Below are 22,022 nucleotides of genomic sequence, written 5' to 3'. Positions count from 1 at the left end.
TCACACCGAGGCTAATGAATACTATGTGCATGGCTATGACTATGGAAGTCATCCTGACCAGGGTTATGACTGTCACACTTGTGCTAATGAATGTCTTTGTGCATGGCTATGACCGAGGAAATGACCCTGGCCAGGGCTATGACTGTCACACCGAGGCTAATGAATACTATGTGCATGGCTATGACTATGGAAGTCATCCTGACCAGGGTTATGACTGTCACACTTGTGCTAATGAATGTCTATGTGCATGGCTATGACCAAGGGAAATCATCTTAACCAGGGTTATGACTGTTACACCAGTGCTAATGAATGTCTTTGCGCATGGCTATGACCAGGGAAATTATCTTAACCAGGGTTATGACTGTTACACCAGTGCTAATGAATGTCTTTGTGCATGGCTATGACCACGGAAATGACCCTAACCAGGGCTATGACTGTCACACTAAGGCTAATGAACGTCTATGTGCATGACTATGACTACGGAAATCATCCTGACTAGGGTTATGACTGTCACGCCAGTGCTAATGAATATCTTTGTGCATGGCTATGACCAGCTACCTGTGAAAAAAAGCCACCATGGCTATAGACTGCCAAGTACTCTGGCCATGCTAATTGATGCTATGCCAAGGCTAATGCATGCCAATAAACATAGTTCTATCCAAGTAAATGGCCCTGTTTAGGCTATTGATTGCAATGCCAAGGCTATTGAACCTGAGAAGGAAAACAATGGACAATCGACTTTTTAAAGATGATTTTTCTTCCAGCTATTATCGACATCTTTATTATAGAATCCAGTACATGAAATTTTTATGAAATCAGTTATACATTGCTGCGTAAATAAAAATTCATGGGTTTGTAGCTAGAGAAAGATTAAAAAAACGCTTTACCTCATGCTCCAAACATGACAGTAAGACAATGCTTTCATGTTCAACATTATCTTCATTTAGACAAACCAGTAACCAATCACATGACGTTGTTTATGCTATGGTGGCGATCTGACGCCAACGTGGGACTTACTAGAACTGACAGGGGTGAGATCAAATACCGTTTATACCACATGATTATCTTTAAACTGATCATACGAACTATTTTCTGACGATTTGTTTGTTTAAGTCACATTTTTTAGACACCAATACGACAAGATAGTCGACAGAACATGAGTACACTGATTCTCTCAATAAAACATCAGCTCCATAACTGCGTGGACAGAAACTGCCAGATTTCATCGCACGCCGACTTGAGATCGAGCATTCAGTGTACAAGTGTAAAGTTACGCATTCACGTGATCCGTGAATAAGCTCTGAACCAATTTTCTCTATTTCTGACCAGTCTTGAATAATTTCACTCACGAATCTTGAGGCCATGCAAAACCGCGACCTCCACTGGATCGTGGAAGACGCGGAGGGAGCGGACGGCGCAGAGGTTGCCGTTTAATTAAAACCTCCGCATCCCCGCGGAACATCCGGAACCGCTAAGGTCGCGATCAAAAATGGACTCTATCAACCACCACATAAAACATCAGTCAAATATATAAGTACTTCAGGCCAGCGTTGGGCTATTTAGTACACAAAGCACCAGGCGCCGGAGAGAACATCACATTATCGATGGCAGAGTTCAGCAATAGCTGGGCAAGTCCAAGGTGCCCTAACGTTCTCAGTCCTTGGAATGCATTGCCCACTGTGGCCGTTTGAGGTAATTTTCTCTCCCAGGTAAGTATCATCTGATGGATTCTCTCCCCCTCGCTCTCCCAGCGCTCCGCACGCAAGTATTCCACATCGGCGTCTGTGAGTCCCCAGGCCCGGGCCAGATCTGGCCATGCTCTCCCCACTTGTCGGAGATGCATTTTCTGCCGCCAGTTCACTAAAGAAAATTAACAAAAAAAGTTGTCGGCTGAAAGTTACAGATCTAAACAAAATGTCTGACATAATAAATAAAGCTGCGTTGAATCTTAGTATACCCTATGTATTAACACATCTGAAAACAAAGATCAGTTGTCAGGGTCAGGTCGCAATTTCACTTGCTTCACTCTCACCAAGAGGGACATTATGTAAATGGTCTATGTTAAGATATACATAAATAATTAATATGTACAAAATCTCACTGTTCGAAATCTCGAGGCCCTGTCTATTCTTATCCACAATTACACCTGGCAACTGTAAGACGAGTGAAAGAGTCTCAAAGAGCTTGCAAAACCTCAAGTAAATCTATGCACGAATCGCGTAAGCTTCTTAACAGTGGTGATGCCAGTATATAACGAGAAAACGCAGTCTGTGTATCAACGTATCTATGCCTTTATCAGATGCCACACGATAAGTCAACAACTTACAAGGGTTGTTCAAAGTACTTAGGTCTTTGCTTGTGTCCAGGAGCGGCTCTTCCTCATTTTTGCTGGGAGGGCTCCCTGGCATCATATTTTGGTGTCGGGCCGACGGGTCATCACGAGAAGTATCCTCACTGTAACAGTAAACAGCCAAGGGGTAACGGATATGGTGGTGCCACAGGTACACGTACCACAGCCAAGGATTAACGGATATAGTGGTGCCACAGGTGCACGTACCACAACCAACGGGTAACGGATATAGTGGTGCCACAGGTGCACGTACCACAACCAACGGGTAACGGATATAGTGGTGCCACAGGTGCACGTACCACAACCAACGATTAACGGATATAGTGGTGCCACAGGTGCACGTACCGCAGTCAAGGAGTAACAGATATGATGTTGCCACAGGTGCACGTACCACAACCAAGGGGTAACGGATATAGTGGAGCCAAGGTGCACGTACCAAAGCCAAGGACACATCATGGTTTAACCAATCAGCTACGGCTAGCCTACATCAGTGATGGTGGCACGCACAGGTCTTTGCATAATGACTGAATGCATGAGGTGGCCAATGTTCTGACAACATCTACAAAACCAAATGTCTTTGTCAAGCATAACTGTGTGTCATTGCTGTTGTGATAGACAGGCAATATCATAGAATTTTAAAACATTTTGATAGAAGAACAAAAGTACTTCACTAACTCCGTTTGAAGGTGTACAGTGTCATCCAGCCAGCTCTCCGTGGTTCCTTCCGGATCTGCCCGATGGTAAGACACCGTCACTTCAACAAAAGAATAATCAAATTTGTAAAAAACCTCGTAAAAAAATTGTAAAAAATAGGTAGCTGCAGGTAGCTAAAAGTAAGGTAGCTACAGTTTCATTTTAACGGCCCGAAATAAAGGGTTTTCAATAACTGTTTCTTGAAGTTTGGTTCAAACGTCCAAATATAGCACCCTATTAACCAAGCAAAGTAACTGCGAAGAAATTCATTTTAACTATTTGAATATTTCGAATTTGGTTAAGTCATTCACCGAAGACGATGTTTGAGCTATGCCGTAACAGGCAGCCACCGCACGATATCGGTAAACAGTTAATTGCTAATAAACTGGAGAATAAAAATCGAAAAAAGATTACAGTCTTATTACAATAAAATAATCTTCAATGCACACAACAAAATCTTCAAGTTCTTTTAACTGATTATTAACAGAAGCCTCGAGGAGACTGTCCGTCATGTCATATTATACACTACAAAACAATTCATTCATTACTGTATATACTGCCTAATCTGACCAACCGACTCCAAACCAACACCATAAATGTTTATTACTGGGCTTATCGTGTTAGACGTGCTTGTTATTTGTGCTTTTCTGGGAGCCTACTGTATATATATATATATATATATATATATATATATATATATATATATATATATATATATATATATATATATATATATATATATATACACATCTTAAACGTGCCTCACTTGACACAATTCTCCTGAGAATGACTGAATTAAAGTCGAAATAATGAGATCGTCAAAAGGAATTTCTTCATTCATTTGCTGATTTATTATGCTAAGCAGTTCAACGGATTAGCTGGGATGACGCGCTATTATTTTGCAGCTACGACATTTTAGCTGAATGTCCGAACATGAAGCCAGGTTTAGTAACTACGCTATTCGGCCTAAATAACCAAATCTGAAGCTATTGGGATTGGAGAGCTACGATAAAGGTACGAATTTGGCCACGAATCTAAAACACTGGTATGGATGAAGTATATTTCCTACAAATCAGACTGCCCTTTTAGTATAAAGAAACGTGCCACCCCTAAATCATTCACGTAAGAAAACACTTCTGCCTGCTGTTGGAGATAACTATTTCAAACATGTAGAATACAAACAACATCACATTTTCTTTTATAGATTTCACACCAATCACCGGTCATTATAGAGAAAACAGTATAGAAACTGGACAGAAAATTTCAGATAGGAGAATGCCCCAATCAAGAACCTCTGTCTCTGGAGTAGGCCCCTATCTGAGAACCTATGTCTCTGGAGTAGGCCCCGATCAGGAACCTCTGTCTCTCTCTCTAAGTCTATCTTTCGATTTCTTTTCCACAACTCTTCATCCGATCCACTTCATACTTCTGTGAAGTATTGTAGTTTTCAGACTACCCTACATCCATCTCCAAAGGGGCTAAGTAACAGTACACAAACTTTACATCCGTCAGATGTCCAAAAGGGCTAAGTCACCGTTCCATAAACCTTACAGCCATCAGATGTCCATCATGGCTTAGTCACAGTACACAAACTCTACATGCATCAGATCTCCAAAAGGGCTAAGTCACCGTTCCATAAACCTTACAGCCATCAGATGTCCCTTAGGGCTTAGTCTCAGTACACAAACCATTCATCCATCAGATGTCCCTCAGGGCTAAGTCACAGTACAGAAACCTTACATCCATCAGATGTCCCTCAGGGCTAAAGCCCATCAGATATCCATCATGGCTTAGTCACAGTACACTACATGCATCAGATCTCCAAAAGGACTAAGTCACCGTTCCATAAACCTTACAGCCATCAGATATAAGTACAGTACACAAACCCTACATCCACCAGATGTCCATCAGAGCTTAGTCACAGTACACCTTACATCCACCAGATGTCCATCAGGGTTTAGTAACAGTACACAAACCATACATCCATCAGATGTCCATCAGGGTTTATTCACAGTCCACAAACCCAACCTCCATCAGATCATCATCACGGCTTAATCACAGTACACAAACTCTACATCCACCAGAGCTCCAAAAGGGCTCAGTTACAGTATACAAGCCCTACATCCACTAGATGCTCATCAGGGCTTAGTCACAGTACACAAACCTTACATTCATCGGATGTCCATCAGGGCTTAGTAACAGTACACAAACCATACATCCATCAGATGTCCATCAGGGTTTATTCACAGTCCACAAACCCTACAACCATCAGATGATCATCAAGGCTTAATCACAGTACACAAACTCTACATCCACCAGAGCTCCAAAAGGGCTCAGTTACAGTACACAAGCCCTACATCCACCAGATATTCATCAGGGCTTAGTGACAGTACACAAACCTTACATTCATCGGATGTCCATCAGCGCTTAGTCAAAGTACACAAACCTTACATCCATCAGGGCTTAGTCACAGTACACAAACCTTACGTCCATCAGGGCTGAGTCACAGTACACAAACCGTACATCCATAAGACCGCCAAAAGGGCTCAGTCACAGATATATGCTTTATGACATACATTTACATGTATGTGTCGTTTCAACGTGCGCCGTGCATTAGTTTATCAAAATGGATGAAAACAGTATTTATAACACTGTAAATTACGTCAGTCAACATGCTAAATTGCTGTATTGCTGTATTGCTGTATTACCCAGAACGTTTCAATGGGCTCACCTGGATCTGTGTGGGTAACTTGACGTTTTCTAAGTATAACGACACCGATGACAGAGAGGGTACTGATAACGGAGATTATGACGACGACGGAAACTATGGGAACAGCGTTAGCTGCAACAGAGAACGTTCCCAGGATTGTTGTAATGTACATTCATCGTAACACAGACTACGATTCCAAGTTGATACTGCGGTATATTCATCACAATATACTTGCCAGCTTATATCAGTACTTTATCATAATTTTCTGACATGGATCCTCACGTGAACCTAAGGCCTGACTACATATATTATAAAACAGAGAAACCAAAAGCTTGCTCAGAAATTAAAATGACACATCTCCAGACTATGAGTAGCGCTTAGTCATAATTATAACAACACCATCAGAAACTCAAACTAGTTACCCAAAGAAAAGGAAGTGAAGCAGACTTACCTGACCAGAGTGTCGACTTCTTACCATTGCCTTGTTTGCTGTCTGTGTGGGGTGCTGGTTTATGCGCTTCGGTAGCCACAGTTGTCGTGGATAAGAGATAAGTGGTAAGGTCAGGCGGCACAGAAAGTTTGTAGGCGTATATGGCACATTGAGCAATGTCTGTGTCCTTGACAAATGAGCAACGTTTACAGGATTTGGTAACATCGGGATTCTCATACTTTAGAGCGTAGATATCGTAATACCTAAAACAGAAAGAGTTTACGGTTCATGCTTCTTTCTTGTACGTGAAGTGTTTTACACACTTCATCGGGTTTGATTGGTCAGGTAATTGACAAAACCTCCGACTTAAAAAAGCAATCAAAAGAGCTAAAGCTATGTTCGAATCTGTGGAACCTCATTGCCAGAGGCTGAACGCGTGCGGCAAGAAAACCACTTTAGCTCACTAACCCAAAGGCAACATCCAGGAAATTAAAATGTATAAAATATGCATTTATATACAGATGACAGAAAGGTTGTGAAGGCATGGAATGTGTGTACAGATGGCAGACAAAAGGTTGTGAAGGCATGGAATGTGTGTACAAATGGCAGACAAAAGGTTGTGGAGCCATGTAATGTGTGTACAGATGGCAGACAAAAGGTTGTGGAGACATGGAATATGTGTACAGACGGCAGACAAAAGGTTGTGAAGCCATGGAATATGTGTACACATGGCAGACAAAAGGTTGTGGAGCCATGGAATGTGTGTAATTACAGAGGAAACTACACGAGGTTAATATGCTTGTGTTCAGATGACAGCGGAAACTGTATGTTTTCAAAGTATTTACGCGCAAGTGACAGAGGAAACTGTATGTAGTCAATGTGTTTACGTGGAGATGACAGAAGCCAAGTTGTGAAAAAGGCGGTAATGCTGTGAATCCATAATATGGTCACAGAAAACATATAGAACAGCAAGGAGCTTTGTTTTGTGCGCCAATGATAAATTAAGCTTTTATCTGTGAACATCTGACAACTTACATAGGTTTGCATTCGCCACAGACAGCGTTGTGTGTCGGACTGCACACTGTCCGCTCAACGCGTTCCAAAGTGGAGCAGTTATAACAAGGTTTACAGAGCGTGCGACCTGTCTTGTCGCTGTATTTCCCCAAGGGACACTTGGTACAGTTGTAACACTCCAAGGGTAGACCATTGCTTTGGTCGATCCTAAGTTTGTCCTAAAACATAACATTGATAAATACATCTCTCCTGTCTGCAGCCTACATTTAGAAAATTGACTGTAATGTCAACCATACATTTACACTGATACAACAGTGTAAGGTTATTTCTACCAGAACACGGACAGCCTTAAAGTATTTCTTTGAAGAGTAATATTTTACGATGAAAAGAACATAGATATTAGTCATGTCAGTTAAAAAGAGAGGCCGACATCGTATAAGTGAAATGTTCCTGAGTACGGCGTAAACACCAATGATTTTTTTTTTTTTTTTTTGATTGGTGTTTTACGCCGTACTCAAGAATATTTCACTTATACGACGGCGGCCAGCATTATGGTGGGTGGAAACCGGGCAGAGCCCGGGGGAAACCCACGACCATCCGCAGGTTGCTGGCAGACCTTCTCACGTACGGCCGGAGAGGAAGCCAGCATGAGCTGGACTTGAACTCACAGCGACCGCATTGGTGAGAGACTCCTGGGTCATTACGCTGCGCTAGCGCTTTAACCGACTGAGCCACGGAGGCCCCAAAACACCAATGAAATAAACAGTGAGAAGAAAAAGAGAGAAGAAAAAACTGTGAAAAAGTGATATTTGGAAATTGTCAAACCCCTGGATCAGGTGAAAGTCCCCACCCCGGGTCACAGGCCGGACAGCGTCTGCACGTCTTCAGGGACGGGACGTAATACTTATGGTTACCATGTTTACACCGGGTTAAGCGTGTCCTCGGAGATTTCCCACATTTCACCATTACTAACAGAACAACTGCTGCCAGGAGTAACCGGAAATAGGGTTCCATCATCCGCATCCAATGTAGTCAATAGTCTGAGGAGGAAAGAATATTCCTGTAACTAGAAATGACCCACACATTTTGTCAATTTATTTGTGAACATGTTATTCTGGCTAGAGGTTTTACATGTACTTTCCACAAAGTGTCCAACGTCAACGTGTCAAAACAAACACTCAGAAAAATATTCAGAACTTAGTGTTAGGGAGATTATAGTGTTTATTGTTTACACATGAATCGTGTCGTCTTCAGGTAGCAGTCTTAAGCATATATTCTGCTCTTAGTTGCCTGTGTATTTTCATCAAGAATAAATGCAGCCCCAATAATTTGTGATAAGAAGAGTGAACTTTCTGAGCTCAAGACAAACATTCTCACGACAGCCAGCAGACTTCCGTGTTTATCCGTGATTTACATATAGACAGCCGCAGGCCAGATCGACAGGTTACTCTGTCTGACAGGGAACATTAGCCGTATGAACACGTTGGCTGAAAACTGTGTATAAAATCACACCAATCCGTGTTGTTACAGCTGTGAACTACATTTTCGGCTTTAGGGGTACAACTATATACAAGCAGTGACTTCTTACAGGAAAGAACAAACGAGTACACCTGTTGGGTCGACTTCTTTTCAGCAGGTTTGTTAACCATCCGAGCATGAAAACGTGTAACCGCATGGAACGATTCAATAAGTAATTGCATCGGCTTACACACGACTTTACAAGATTCTACTTTCTACAAAGCTCTGGCAAATCTGGGCCAATTGTATTTTCCATGGTGACGTGTAGTCAGGCGCATTTTGCAACTGTTTATGGGCCCTGGGGCCCCAAGAACACATGGGTTCATGTATTGGAGATGTAACTACCGGTAGGCCTACTGTAAAAAAGCCGTGTTTATCATGTATGATCAACACCGGACAAAAAATAAAAAAGACGCTGGATATATATCTGTGTTCATGCGACGAAGTGTGTAAACCGGATCTATCGAGTAAATACGCAAAGATTAACTAACCCCTACAGGGTTTAAAACTGGGTCACCTTCGTGCGAACAGCTTTGCAGACCCGCGACGTACCTGTTATCTGCTTAAGGCAAACGATGAATTTCCTTTCACAACGTTATCACCATTTACATTAACTGAAATATTTTGACCTCGTGTTTTAAACATCTAACAAGCAAAGTGTTTTACAGTGAGTAAGTTCAAGCATCCCGATCAGAAGATCTGTTTTACTCTCCATGCAGTTGTCCATTAAACCGTTTTAATAAGACGTTTGGATTTTTTAACCAGATAACTTTTCATATCGGATATTGATACTTGTATCAATTTACGACGTTTCAAAACCCAAATCATTTATATAGCCTTTTGTTTTTTGACTTGTATGTTTACATTTAGTAGTCTGCACATGGCGATAAACTGAAAATGTTATCATTATATTATCATCTATTTAAAGCGTTAATGAAATAGTGATTTGTTATCACGGTCAGTTAGGAATCTGAATTGTTATCCTGTGGCGTGTAACGGGGTCGCGTGCTCTGTATGAGAATGATTCAATAAACAAAAGTAGGAGCGTCACAATAACACGATAAGTGGGTATGTAACGACTGGGAAAGTTCACATAAATTCTTGCAGGTTCTGATGGAAACAACAGTTTTCACAAATATTCGCCAATGTGACATAATCCATTTATTTATCCGTCATGCTCAGATGCTGGGAACAAAGTACGACTGTACTGAAGCCATTCCTAATTCTCAAGAATAGTGTAATCTCTCAGAATAAACTGAACTTAAGCTGCAGATAATAAAAGAACATGCTAAGTAATTTTATGATAACAAATTTGTCGGATTAATTTGCAGAGTTTGAAAGTAAATTTGACTGTCATAGATATCCATATTTGATATTCTTAGTGTTTCAACAAGTTTTGTTTATCCTATATATACCCCAAATGGCCATAAATTTCGCCCAAGACTAACTTCAATGCCCTTAGCTTTGACTATTCAACATAAAGAATTACGATTATATATGTTCCAGTGTCCCAAGGCGCCTTTTCCAGGGAAAACCCAGGATAATCCGCAGGTTGCTGCCAGACAAACGTGGCGCTTTGTGTATTCTATGTAACCATATACGACAATGTAATTACCATCCCTGGGATTTCACTCAGTCCTATGTGGTTCCTTGGCTGGTGTTCAGCTGATAGAATTTCACGTATCAGGAACCGTTTGTGACACGTGTCGTGACAAGGATGTCACAGTGTGTCACAGGACGATAGTGTGCATGTATACCATAGACTCACCAAATCCTGGCCTGGTTTCTAAGGGCGATCTCTGGGTGTTGTCGACAGGTATATGCGTACTGGAGTAAAATCGCTGACTTCCTACCATACCGCGGTGACTCCATTTGGGTCTACCTTTGAAGGCTCAGTTAACTCTCATGCTGGCTAGCGTTTTCAAGCACCCGTAAGACTGGTTAAGAGGGGAATTCCCTTCAGCCTCATTCTTGTTTGTCGTCTTTCAAATGACGCAGGTGCACATGTAAATCCTGGTTGGCTAATAACTTTGTGCGTCGTGTGGCCGTAACGAACTTGTTTGCTTTCCGACATTTCCATTATGGAAACTGAGATGCCCATAGCATGGCCATATATTAATGACACCTAGATGGTCTAATCCAGACATGTATTAACACATACACTAGGTTTCTTTCACTTTTCAGTCAAGCGTGAGTATACGAGAGTTCTGCACCACAGGTAAGAATGATTGTACAATACAATCATATAGAAAATACAACCTAGAATACGCTCGCTCCAACTACCAGATCTCCTACAATAAACAGTGAGGACGGTACGTGTGCAGCTTTAACATCAAAAGCTCTCGTACGTACGGCCGCCTACATACGACATTTAACTTTTTATGCATACTTTTTTCTTTTAACCTGGGTAAAAAAATAAATACAGGCCATCCCCCTCCCCCCCCCCCCCGATGTTTTTTACTGGATGAAAAGAATTTCCACTGATCCAGGTGATAATTCAAAACTTACAAAAAGCATCGTTAAAAAAGTCAGTGACAATCTGTACCCTGCCCAGGCTCTGCCTTGCCAAAGCTGACTTTTAAGTATGGTACATTTATTCAGTCGTGATCATTCTGCAAGGTTTAACCAATGGAACCCTACCTCAACTGTCAGCCAATCAGCGTGGATTTTGTATCCATATAGAGAGTACAAAGCCATAAAAACATTAATAACGGGGGACCGGGTGGGGGTGGGTAGTAGCTTATACGAACAGAACAGGACCTCGGGAGTTCAACGATCCTAGATTGTTGTAAATTCGAGTTTTCAGCCGTTCAAAGTTAAGTGGTGCCCCGAGACGTAGGGTATGGAAGAGTTCGGAGCCGAAAACTGACATAAAATTTAGAAGACTAAAAGTTTGTGCGCCAGGTTTAGGAGTTAGGGCCTCACTATGTTAAAGGCTTCATAAAAAAGCCTTATCAGACCGAAAAAGGTTAATAAAGAATTTCAAAATTCATAATACAATTTTGAAGACTTTGTGATATCACGTTATTTGTGAAAAGAAAAAGAGACTGTAGGCCTATAGTAGCCAAAATTGTGTGTTAACCAGACGATTTAAAAGATAAATAAGAATCAGTCATATAGGCACTTAATCTGTTTCAATAAGTAATAACCATTTTTATCTAACCATTAATATGTCGTACAGAAATTAAAACTCACGCCGGGATTATGCTGTATACCGCTACGTAAAACGGCGACAACAAATCATGCTTTCTTCAGATGTCAAAGCTTCTAGAGGGTCAGAACACAGAAACTGCAGTGTGTAACTAGGTGCCACGGGGCTATATAAATACAATACAGGAAGAAAATTTTGTAATCATTTCTACCGCGTTCAAATTTGGCATTACATGAAACTTGTTCACTGTGTAAACTCACTGAAAGTACAACCGGGACCTTTATTGTACATTGTTACAAATTAATAATTTGTTTTCTTCGCCGCTGTTGAGGAAGGGGTTGGTGGCGGGGTGGCGTCAGGACCACTCTGTTCCCCTTGTAGTTCCGCTCCTGGACTGAAGATGGAGAGAAAATGCATTTTTAGCCACACGTATTTTACTATTAAAAGGGTACACAAACGAACTTGGGATGGAAATATTTGCTATCTGTTAGAACAGTTAACTGGTAAACGTTCTCCGGACTCTGGTATCAAGTTTTTCACCCAGGTGAGAACTGTTTCCATCCAAGAGAGAAATGTTTCCACACATTGAAAACAATCCACTAAAGTAATAGCCTTTCCACCAGGTGAAAACCTTTTCATTCATGTAAGACTTGCATTACCTATGTTGAAACCAGTGTTATGTGCACAACTGCCATCAGCTTCTAAATTTAGCTTGCCACTGTTTACATACGCTGAGTTCAGAGCCTGCTGTCTCTGTTACGGTATTGAAAACAGCAACAGAAAACAGACTCAGTGACTCAATATTACAATGTAAACAATGCTTATTATATAAAATGAGACGTACAGTTTTACAGACAGTTCAACAACAACAACATAAAAAACATACACATCAGTATTACCGGTCTTTAAAAGTTTCCAGTTCACCTTTGCATCCCAAGGAACGTGTTCCAGGAGATTCAACGTAAAGACCATGGGATAAACACACAATTCACACAAGTCACAAATTGTCCCAGACAGGTACTTCGCCAGGTTAGTGAACGCGAACACAGTACACAGGTTACACAGAACTGGAACAGTCAAGCCTTTGAATGACGTCACACCCGCAGAGCACAACACAGGGTAAATACAGGCATGGAGGTATAATCCACTTTAGAACAGTCACAGCTCCCGCAGAAGCTCACAAACGAGCCGTTCAGAGACGTAGAGTAATGTCACCTTGTGGCAGAACGAACGTCCTTTGGAAAACTGAAAACTTCAGTTTAGTCCTTGACGACCTTGTCGGTCAGGTGAGGTCAGCGTGTTAAACAAATTGCAGTCAACACTGTATAATCATAATAAAGATCCGAACACCAATAAACGTGACTTCCGCAGAAATTCACATAAACCAGACATCAGTACAACTGTGGTACACAAACGGTGCCGGCATAAAAATCTGTCCTCCCAAATGAAACTGGCATCACCAGCTCATATAAATATAATGGACTCGATACGAGAACGTCGCACACTCTCCTGGCTCCCAGTGGATGCAGCAAAAATCCCTCCTCTCTGCACAGAAAACACGGCTTATATACGTCCCAGGTGGATTCAACTATTTTTAAACACAGAATTAACAGCCAATGAACAGCCAGTTAAATAAACAGAGCATTGAACAAGGTGCTTTCCATCAGGTCCGCGCTGTACATATATAACAGGGCCTGTTATGCTTTCACAAAGGTCCGCAGACTAACAGTACATGAAGACGTTAAATAGTCATACATAACACCCTCACCCTTCTCTGTGCTATCTCTGTCTACATATGGCTTTAACATGTTAATGTGACAAAGTTGTCTAGATTTGCGCCGATCAGGAGTGAAAATAATATAATTAAGATCACTTAGCCTCTTGTCTACTACATAAGGTCCAAAATAACGAGCTTCAAGTGGCTTACCACTAACTGGAAGTAAGGCCAGTACCTTCTGACCAACTTCAAATCTGCGTCTTACTGCCTCTTTGTCATACTTAGTTTTCATACTCTTCTGTGAAGCTGTAAGATTCTCTCTGGCTAACTCACATACTCTGTTGAGCTTAGTACGAAAACTTGATACATACTGTAATAGGTTAACATTGTCACTATCACCAGACACAAACTTTTCCTTGAACAACTGTAGTGGACCACGCACAGTATGGCCAAACACAAGCTCAAATGGACTAAATCCAAGTGACTCTTGTACAGACTCTCTTACAGCAAACATTAGCAAAGGTACACCCTCGTCCCAATCTTTCCCTGTCTCAAAGCAGTAAGTTCTTATCATACTTTTCAGTGTCTGATGGAATCTCTCTAGTGCTCCTTGACTTTGTGGGTGATAAGCTGAGGATTTATACTGGCTAATACCTAGCTCATGCATAACTTGTTGGAACACACCAGACATGAAATTTGAACCCTGGTCTGACTGTACTGACTTAGGCAGACCAAACATGGTGAAGAACTTAACTAAAGCCTTAATTACAGTCTTGGCAGTAATATTCCTTAGTGGAATTGCCTCAGGGAAACGAGTTGAAGTACACATTAATATTTAACATATACTGATTTCCAGACTTTGTCTTAGGTAGCGGACCAACACAATCTATTAAGATTCTACTGAATGGCTCACCAATTGCAGGAATAGGCCTCAAGGCTGCCTTGGGGATTGTCTGGTTAGGTTTCCCCACTAACTGACATGCATGACAAGACCTCCAAAATTCAGTAACATCTTTCCTTATTCCTGGCCAATAAAAATGACTGAGAATCTTATGATAGGTCTTATTAACACCTAAATGACCTGCTAACGGCGTTTCATGCGCTATGGTCAGTATGTCTTTACGATAAGACTTGGGCACAACTACCTGATGCTTAATTGCCCATTCATCCTCCAACGAAACATCGGGAGGCCTCCACTGCCGCATCAATATGCCAGACTTGACATAGTAGTAGCATGGGTCAGGTAAAGATTCACCATCTTTAGCTGCATCATTAAACAAGCAAGAAATACTTGGATCACCGTGTTGTTCAGCAATCAACTCAGTCCTACAAAATGGCTGATCACTACTAACAGACTTAGTATCTACTTCCTGCTGGCCGTCTAATTTGGAAGAATCTCCATCCAACATGTTGTTGAGAAAAGTCTCACTCAAATCAACAGTACTACCCTGGTCTGTACTGACTTTTCTAGACATAGCTCTTGTAACAACACAGGACGGATATAAACCCGCTATCTCGCTTTCAGCTGGCTCTGTGACTGAATTCAGAGAAGGCTTATCAACCATTAAGGGATCAACAGTAACTTTATCATGTGCTAAGTCATTTCCCAACAACAAATGAATACCCTCAAAAGGTAATGAAGGCTTAATGCCTACCCTGACAGGTCCAGATATCAAATCTGATGACAAATAAATATCATGAAGGGGAACACTGACAAAGTCACTAGACTCTACTCCTCTAATAAGGGCACGAACCCCAGAGTCTGACTTTTCAGAAAAGGGCAGAGTATTCATCAACAACAGAGACTGAGATGCCCCAGTATCCCTCAATATCTTTATAGGGGTAGCACAAGACATGTCGCTTCTAAGCGACACTGAACCAGTATTGATAAACGGAGCGAAGCTATCCATAGAGCATTTGGGAATCTTATCCAATCCCATATCAGCTAACTCTGATCTGCTTTTAACTGCTGATGTAACTTCCGGCAATGTTTTGTGCATTGCAACACAAAGACCTGTGGGCTTAGACTCATTCTGAGCTTCCCGTATCCTTTTCAACTTGTAACATTCACTCATCACGTGACCTACCCGCTTGCAAAAATTACAAGTGACCCTATTTCGAGGACTACCATTCCAATCTGAACTACGTGAACCATGAGCTGTAGAACCATTGGAGCCTTGTGTAGAACTCTTCTGTGTAGAGCTACCTCTACCTGTTGCATGTGACTGGGTATTTCTACGTGTAAATGAATTAAATGGTTTACCGGTGTATGTAACCTTATGTGTCAAGGAATAATCATCAGCTAAACTGGCTGCCTCTTCAAGTGTACTCGCCTTCTGCTCATCAACGAACACCTTTACATCATTATGAATACAACGCTTGAACTCTTCTACCAGCACAAGCTGACGCAAACTTTCAAAATCCCTGCCTATTTTCTTGGTTGTACACCAGCGATCAAACAACTGCTCCTTAGCTCGACCAAACTCAACGTATGTCTGATCTCTACCTTTTTCATACTTACGAAATTTCTGGCGGTAAGCTTCAGGCACCAATTCATAACCCTTCAAAATTACCTCTTTCACATAGTCATAATTGGAAGCATTCTCTACACTTAACTGAGTGTAAATTTCCCTGGCCTTTCCAATTAGCACACTCTGTAATAACATAGTCCAGAACTCTTTAGGCCACTTCAAACTATTTGCAATTTTCTCAAAATGCAGAAAATACTTATCCACCTCTTTTTTCCTGAAAGGATGGAACTAACCGAATGTATTTGGTCACATCAAATCCTGAACCCTGTCTACCGGAAGGACCCGGTTTCTCACCTCTCTCAACCTCTAACTTTTTCATTTGGAACTCCAATTCTCTTTCCCTCTCTCTTTCTTGCATTTCTCTCTCCTCTCTCTCTCTCTGCATTTTCAACTTTTCTAACTCTATCTCATGTTCCCTCTCTTTTTCTTGCCTCTCTCTCTCATGTTCCCTCTCTTTCTCTCTTTCCTCTTTCTCCAATCTCAACTTTTCTAACTCTAACTGCTTTAACTTAAGCTCGGCATCAGACTGACCCTCGAACTCATAATCAGATAATGCAGAACTATCAAACTTCCCTATCTCCACTAAATGTTTCAACAAAGTATGCTGCATATCTCTTTTCCTCCATGAAGATTTTATGGACAAACCTAAAAATGTCCCTAACTTAACCAAGTCTTCCTTCTTTAAACTCTCAAAAACATCCTGATCGGGCGCATTAACAAACTGTTTAGGATCAAAATCTTGTTTTGGATGCTTTCGCTGTGTATTACTTTAGTAGGCCTCTTGTGCTGAATTTTGGTGTCTTTATAGCCTTTGGCTTTGTTATATCCTATCTCCACCGAGCACTTGTTCAGTCTGAACTTGTATATTTAATTCGTGCTCTTGTGTACACAGTGCTTATTAGTACACGGACCCTGTCTGTGGAATTTTGTGTATATTTCGTCATACACTCAGTTATACTGTAGATTTTCTCTCTTATTTCTGCATTTATGCCTGTATGTTTTTCCGCAATGTGGAATATATGCGTCCGTTTGGACTTGACACCGTTGTACATGTAAGTACTTTAGTATTTGTATAGATACTGCTATCCTTTCTTGTTAAACTTAAGTACTTTAGTATTTGTAAAAGTCTTGTTATCTGTTCTTGTTAAACCTAATAAATTGTTGTAAAATAAAATCTGCTGGTTTTGGTTACTTGTTTGTCCGGCTAAACTGTCGTGTATTTCGAACAAGCCATCTCTTTATAATACAGACAGTTTTGGTCGTAACAATAGCAATTTCTGTAGGAGAAGTAAACTCAAGAGGAGCGGGCCTAAGAAAAGATCCCTGTGGAACGCCTGTATTTGTATTCAGGAATCAACTCGTGTGCACAAACCAGTTTCAATAGCTCTTCCGTTTAGACACGTTCGACTGTAAATATTGTCGGCTGTGGGCATTTATTTCATAGTGTGGGTTTCCGCCGGGCTCTGCCCGGTTTCCTCCCACCGTAATGCTGGCCGCCGTCGTATAAGTGAAATATTCTTGAGCACGGCATAAAACACCAATCAAATAAATAAATAAATATTATTAGTGTAGAGTCATTCATTTTGTTCATTTTAGTCTGATTATAGAGTTTACGTCAAGCTGAAATAATTAACGAGTTACTGCAAAGAATAAATGAACGAACGGTGATGACATATCGCCACTTCGGCAGTACGTCAACTTAACCGTTACGAACAAGATACTTGATAAATTACGCAGCACAGCTTTAAATTGCTCTACCCCTGTTGGTACGTTATGTCAACGTATTTGGCATGTATTCACTCGTAGTTCACCTGACCCCACCTGCCCACCTGTTTAGCTCCTCTAACTCGGTGTACTTTAACAAAACTATGGAGCGATGTTGATGTTCACACAGGCAACGCCTGATTGGCCAGGGGCTTGTCATCCGCTAGGAGAAGCTATTACACCGTCTAACAGCTATGTTTACTTCGCACAGAGTAAATGGACGCTGCCCTAGTTTTCTCACACTCTCTGGTAGCCATCTATTTGTAGAGCCGGAAGTCATGGATTATTGCGAAACATTACAGTCTTTTTTCTTTTGCATGGTTATTATGCTTTTATGGTGTGCTTACGTCAGAGTTGACATTGTATGTAACAGAGTCGTGTCCTTACATAACCGAATTCCAGATTAACAAAGCCAGCAAGACGGATATAAACTCTCGCACATATTCTTCTGAGTTCGAAAATATTTATTTATTTATTTGATTTATTTTCAAGAATATTTCACTTATAGGACGGAGACCAGCATTATGGTAAGAGGAAACCCGGGGAACCCGATCATCCGTACGTCGCTGGCAGACCTTATTGATGAGAGGGCCGTCCGTCATTTGCTGCGCTAGCACGCTAACCATACGACCTGAGGCCAGCCTGAAAATATAAATGACGCCTAAGCTATTTTGTTCTGATTAACAAGCCACGTGCCGTTAAGCCGACCTGCATTTTGGGCTTGTGGAAAAGAGACGACTTCTACCTTCAGGCTCTCGGAGTGATTGTTCGATTAATTAAAAAGGGAGTCATTAGTTCATCTAGGTGTGCAACTCTAGAGGGCAAGTCTAGATTATCGACCCAACACGCGTAAATAAGAAAACTCCCACATAATAAAGAAAATGCTCTCTGTACACAAAGCAAAATACAAATATCACACATAAGCCCTTATTCAAGGAAAATATACGGTGTTTAGAAAGTTCCAAAGTTGATTGTATATAGAGGCTAATAATTTGACTGTTAAGTCATGAAGTGGTCAGAATTTTAAGTACATACCATAACTACATGTAAATGTCAAATATTTTAACACCGACTGACAGACTCCTAGTTGCAAAACTATTCTTCCTTTTGAAAGTCACGTAAAAATCAGTTTGAAATAGTCAGTTTTTCCCGGGCTATGCGCGGTTTCCTCCCAATATAATGCTAGCCGTCGTTAAATATACTTGATTACGCCGTAAAACACCAAGCAAATAAATAAATGGATATAGCAGTTAAGCTTTATGTACAATTCACAGAGCTAGATCGAGTGCGAACCAAAACTGTTTAAGCAACTTCCCAAGCAATGAAACTTTTCTTTACCGCTAGCATTGAGAATTTTTCCAACGTTCAAAGTTGGCATTACAAGAAACCCGCTCACTGAGGAAACGCATTAAAAGTACAACCCCGACCTTTATTATATATTGTTACAGATGAACAATTTGTTTTCTTCGCCGCTCTTGAGAAAGGGGTTGGTGGCGGGGTGGCGTCAGGACCACTCTGTTCCCCTTGTAGTTCCGCTCCTGGACTGAAGATGGAGAGAAAATGCATTTTTAGCCACACGTATTTTACTATTAAAAGGGTACACAAACGAACTTGGGATGGAAATATTTGCTATCTGTTAACAGTTAACTGGTAAACGTTCTCCGGACTCTGGTATCAAGTTTTTCATCCAGGTGAGAACTGTTTCCATCCAAGAGAGAAATGTTTCCACACAGGTGAAAACAATCCACTAAAGTAATAGCCTTTCCACCAGGTGAAAACCTTTTCATTCATGTAAGACTTGCGTTACCTATGTTGAAACCATTGCAAATGCTGTAAGAGATGTAAACTCAAGAGGGGCGGGTCATTGTGAATTTTTTGTTACTGTTAAAATATTTTAACTGTTCTCACAGTAAAAAGCAAATATTGGGGATGAATCAACTTCAACCTGAGGTTAAGAATATCCTTCTTTCAGGGCTAATTCTGAAGAGCAACACTTAAATTATCATCTCTCTTCAGATCTAGTGCTAATTGTATAGCGTGAGGTCTTGCTTAACTGGTGACAAGACCAAGTCATCCAGGGTCACGGGGTACGGGGTATGCCAACGAAATGGAGTGGTGAGTTTATGTGATCTGGGACTATGGAGTGACGTGGAAACTGAGACGCCCTATACACCCGCCCAGAATAGTGACGTTCTGTTCTTCTTGATCTTGACTGGACGCTACGGCTATACTTCCTGATTTAAATGATTGTCATGACACTGTCACCGAATCTGACCAATCACTGTTAACTTCCTGTTTAACAGTGACTATTCAAACTGTTCAGTTACCTGAATCAAATGACACATAAAACGATTGGTATTATTCAAAGAGGAATAGACGATAATTTGTTTCTGTCGATACTGGTTCCGTCCCATTCATCACATAAATGGTACAGTCATTAACACATGGTGTACTTTTACAATACCGGTATTTTGCAGGTAGTTTGGTGAACGGTGCATTTTTCTGTAGATGAACTATTCTCTTCTGAGTGAGTGAGAGGGTGCTTAGGGTTTAACGTCGTAACTAAACAATTTTTCAGTCATATGACAACGAATGAGTTCTAAGATACATGTACGTGTAATGTGCCTCCTTGCTGCATGACGAATTTCCACCACTCTTTTAACTAGTGCTGCTTTACTGAGACGACTCACCCAACATGGGTCAACCAATGATTGCACTATCCCCTTACAGGTGAACGTCAATCGAGAAAACTTCCTCGTTTGAGGACTTAGGTGTGACCCGACCCAGGACTGACTTTTGATACAGATCTAAAGTCAGCCCTGGGTCGCTCTACCAACTGAGCTATCGGGGACGGTCATGCTCTAGTCTCATGAGTGGCGTTGTTAACATAAGTACGATGTCCTTATAAGAACTCCAACATCCCATCATGGTTTTTCACAGTTAAAATGCTGCAACGGTATAAACAGCAATCCAATATGCACCAATATTTTGCAAAGTTACAGTTGAGATGAGCGTACGTGATTTGATGCCATATCAATGTTGTAAAGCTACAGCATGTACTAGTGTTTGTATGACGTGCTTTTGTAGATCTACTGCATTTACCTCTAAAATAAATACTCAAAAAAATAAAAACTAAAATAAATATAATAAAATAAAATAAATACAGCAAAACATTGTGTGTACAAATAGAAATTGTAAACAGTGTATTGTGACCCAAATTGGAATAAAATATCGCATTTAACTGTTGTTTGGAATGCAATTATACCCAATTAGTAATGTAACATCAAAACTATTTCACGACCCAGAAAACAATTAAAAAAATAACACTATTTCATTTGTTTAGTTGTTGGTCAGGTTTATAAATTTATGAAATAGTAAATCTCAGCTGTCAAAGATACGATATAGCTTGCTCATCGCGTTTTCGTCGCCTTTCGCCCACATTTTGAGTGAACAGCTCTTGTAAATCCACCCTCGCGTTCAGGTCTATAGCTCAGGGGACATAACTGCGCGAAAAAAAGAACACAGCTTCAGATAGTGTCAATGCAGTAATACCTCACCTGGCTTAAAAATGAGATCCGCTAAAACAACTGTAAATGCGTTTTTTATATAAAGCCCTTGCATTTCATCCTAATGTTATTACAAGCCCGAGGTGAAATTTATTTAGTCATGTAGTCAACATTACATCCACAACTCTTACCAGGTTTACCGTTTAAACAGAATATGGGCAAGCAATCCAGATAAAGTAACATAGTAAACACCAGGTATGTGGACAATCCAGATAAAGTAACACGGTAGCCACCAGGTATATGGACAATCCACATAAAGTAACATGGTAGACACCAGGTATATGGACAATCCACATAAAGTAACATGGTAGACACTAGGTATATGGACAATCCACATAAAGTAACATGGTAGACACCAGGTATATGGACAATCCAGATAAAGTAACACGGTAGACACCAGGTATATGGACAATCCAGATAAGGTAACATGGTAGACACCAGGTATATGGACAATCCAGATAAAGTAACACGGTAGACAGCAGGTATATGGACAATCCAGATAAAGTAACACGGTAGACACCAGGTATATGGACAATCCACATAAAGTAACACGGTAGCCACCAGGTATATGGACAATC

The 22,022-nt window shown here is 40.9% G+C and overlaps 1 protein-coding gene across 5 annotated transcripts; it reads right to left on the bottom strand.

Moving 5' to 3' along the window:
• Positions 1-745: 745 nt before the first annotated feature.
• Positions 746-11,027, bottom strand: LOC135470050 (uncharacterized). 5 transcript variants are annotated; one of them, XM_064748765.1, is made up of 8 exons: positions 10,484-11,027; positions 8,023-8,237; positions 7,219-7,415; positions 6,205-6,446; positions 5,775-5,885; positions 3,017-3,104; positions 2,327-2,454; positions 746-1,860 (listed from the first exon to the last, which is right to left on the bottom strand). In XM_064748765.1, the coding sequence occupies exons 2-8, from the start codon at positions 8,218-8,220 to the stop codon at positions 1,556-1,558; spliced, it is 1,269 nt and encodes a 422-aa protein (XP_064604835.1). In that variant the 5' UTR covers positions 8,221-8,237; positions 10,484-11,027; the 3' UTR covers positions 746-1,555. The 5 variants fall into 5 exon arrangements, with proteins under 5 accessions (XP_064604835.1, XP_064604870.1, XP_064604851.1 ...); XM_064748800.1 differs by having other exon boundaries at positions 3,026-3,104; positions 10,484-11,019; XM_064748781.1 differs by lacking the exon at positions 10,484-11,027 and adding an exon at positions 10,331-10,452.
• Positions 11,028-22,022: the final 10,995 nt, after the last annotated feature.

Source organism: Liolophura sinensis, chromosome 1, assembly GCF_032854445.1.
Source record: "Liolophura sinensis isolate JHLJ2023 chromosome 1, CUHK_Ljap_v2, whole genome shotgun sequence".
Classification (NCBI taxonomy): domain Eukaryota; kingdom Metazoa; phylum Mollusca; class Polyplacophora; order Chitonida; family Chitonidae; genus Liolophura; species Liolophura sinensis.
This window is presented reverse-complemented; position numbering and strand designations above follow the sequence as displayed.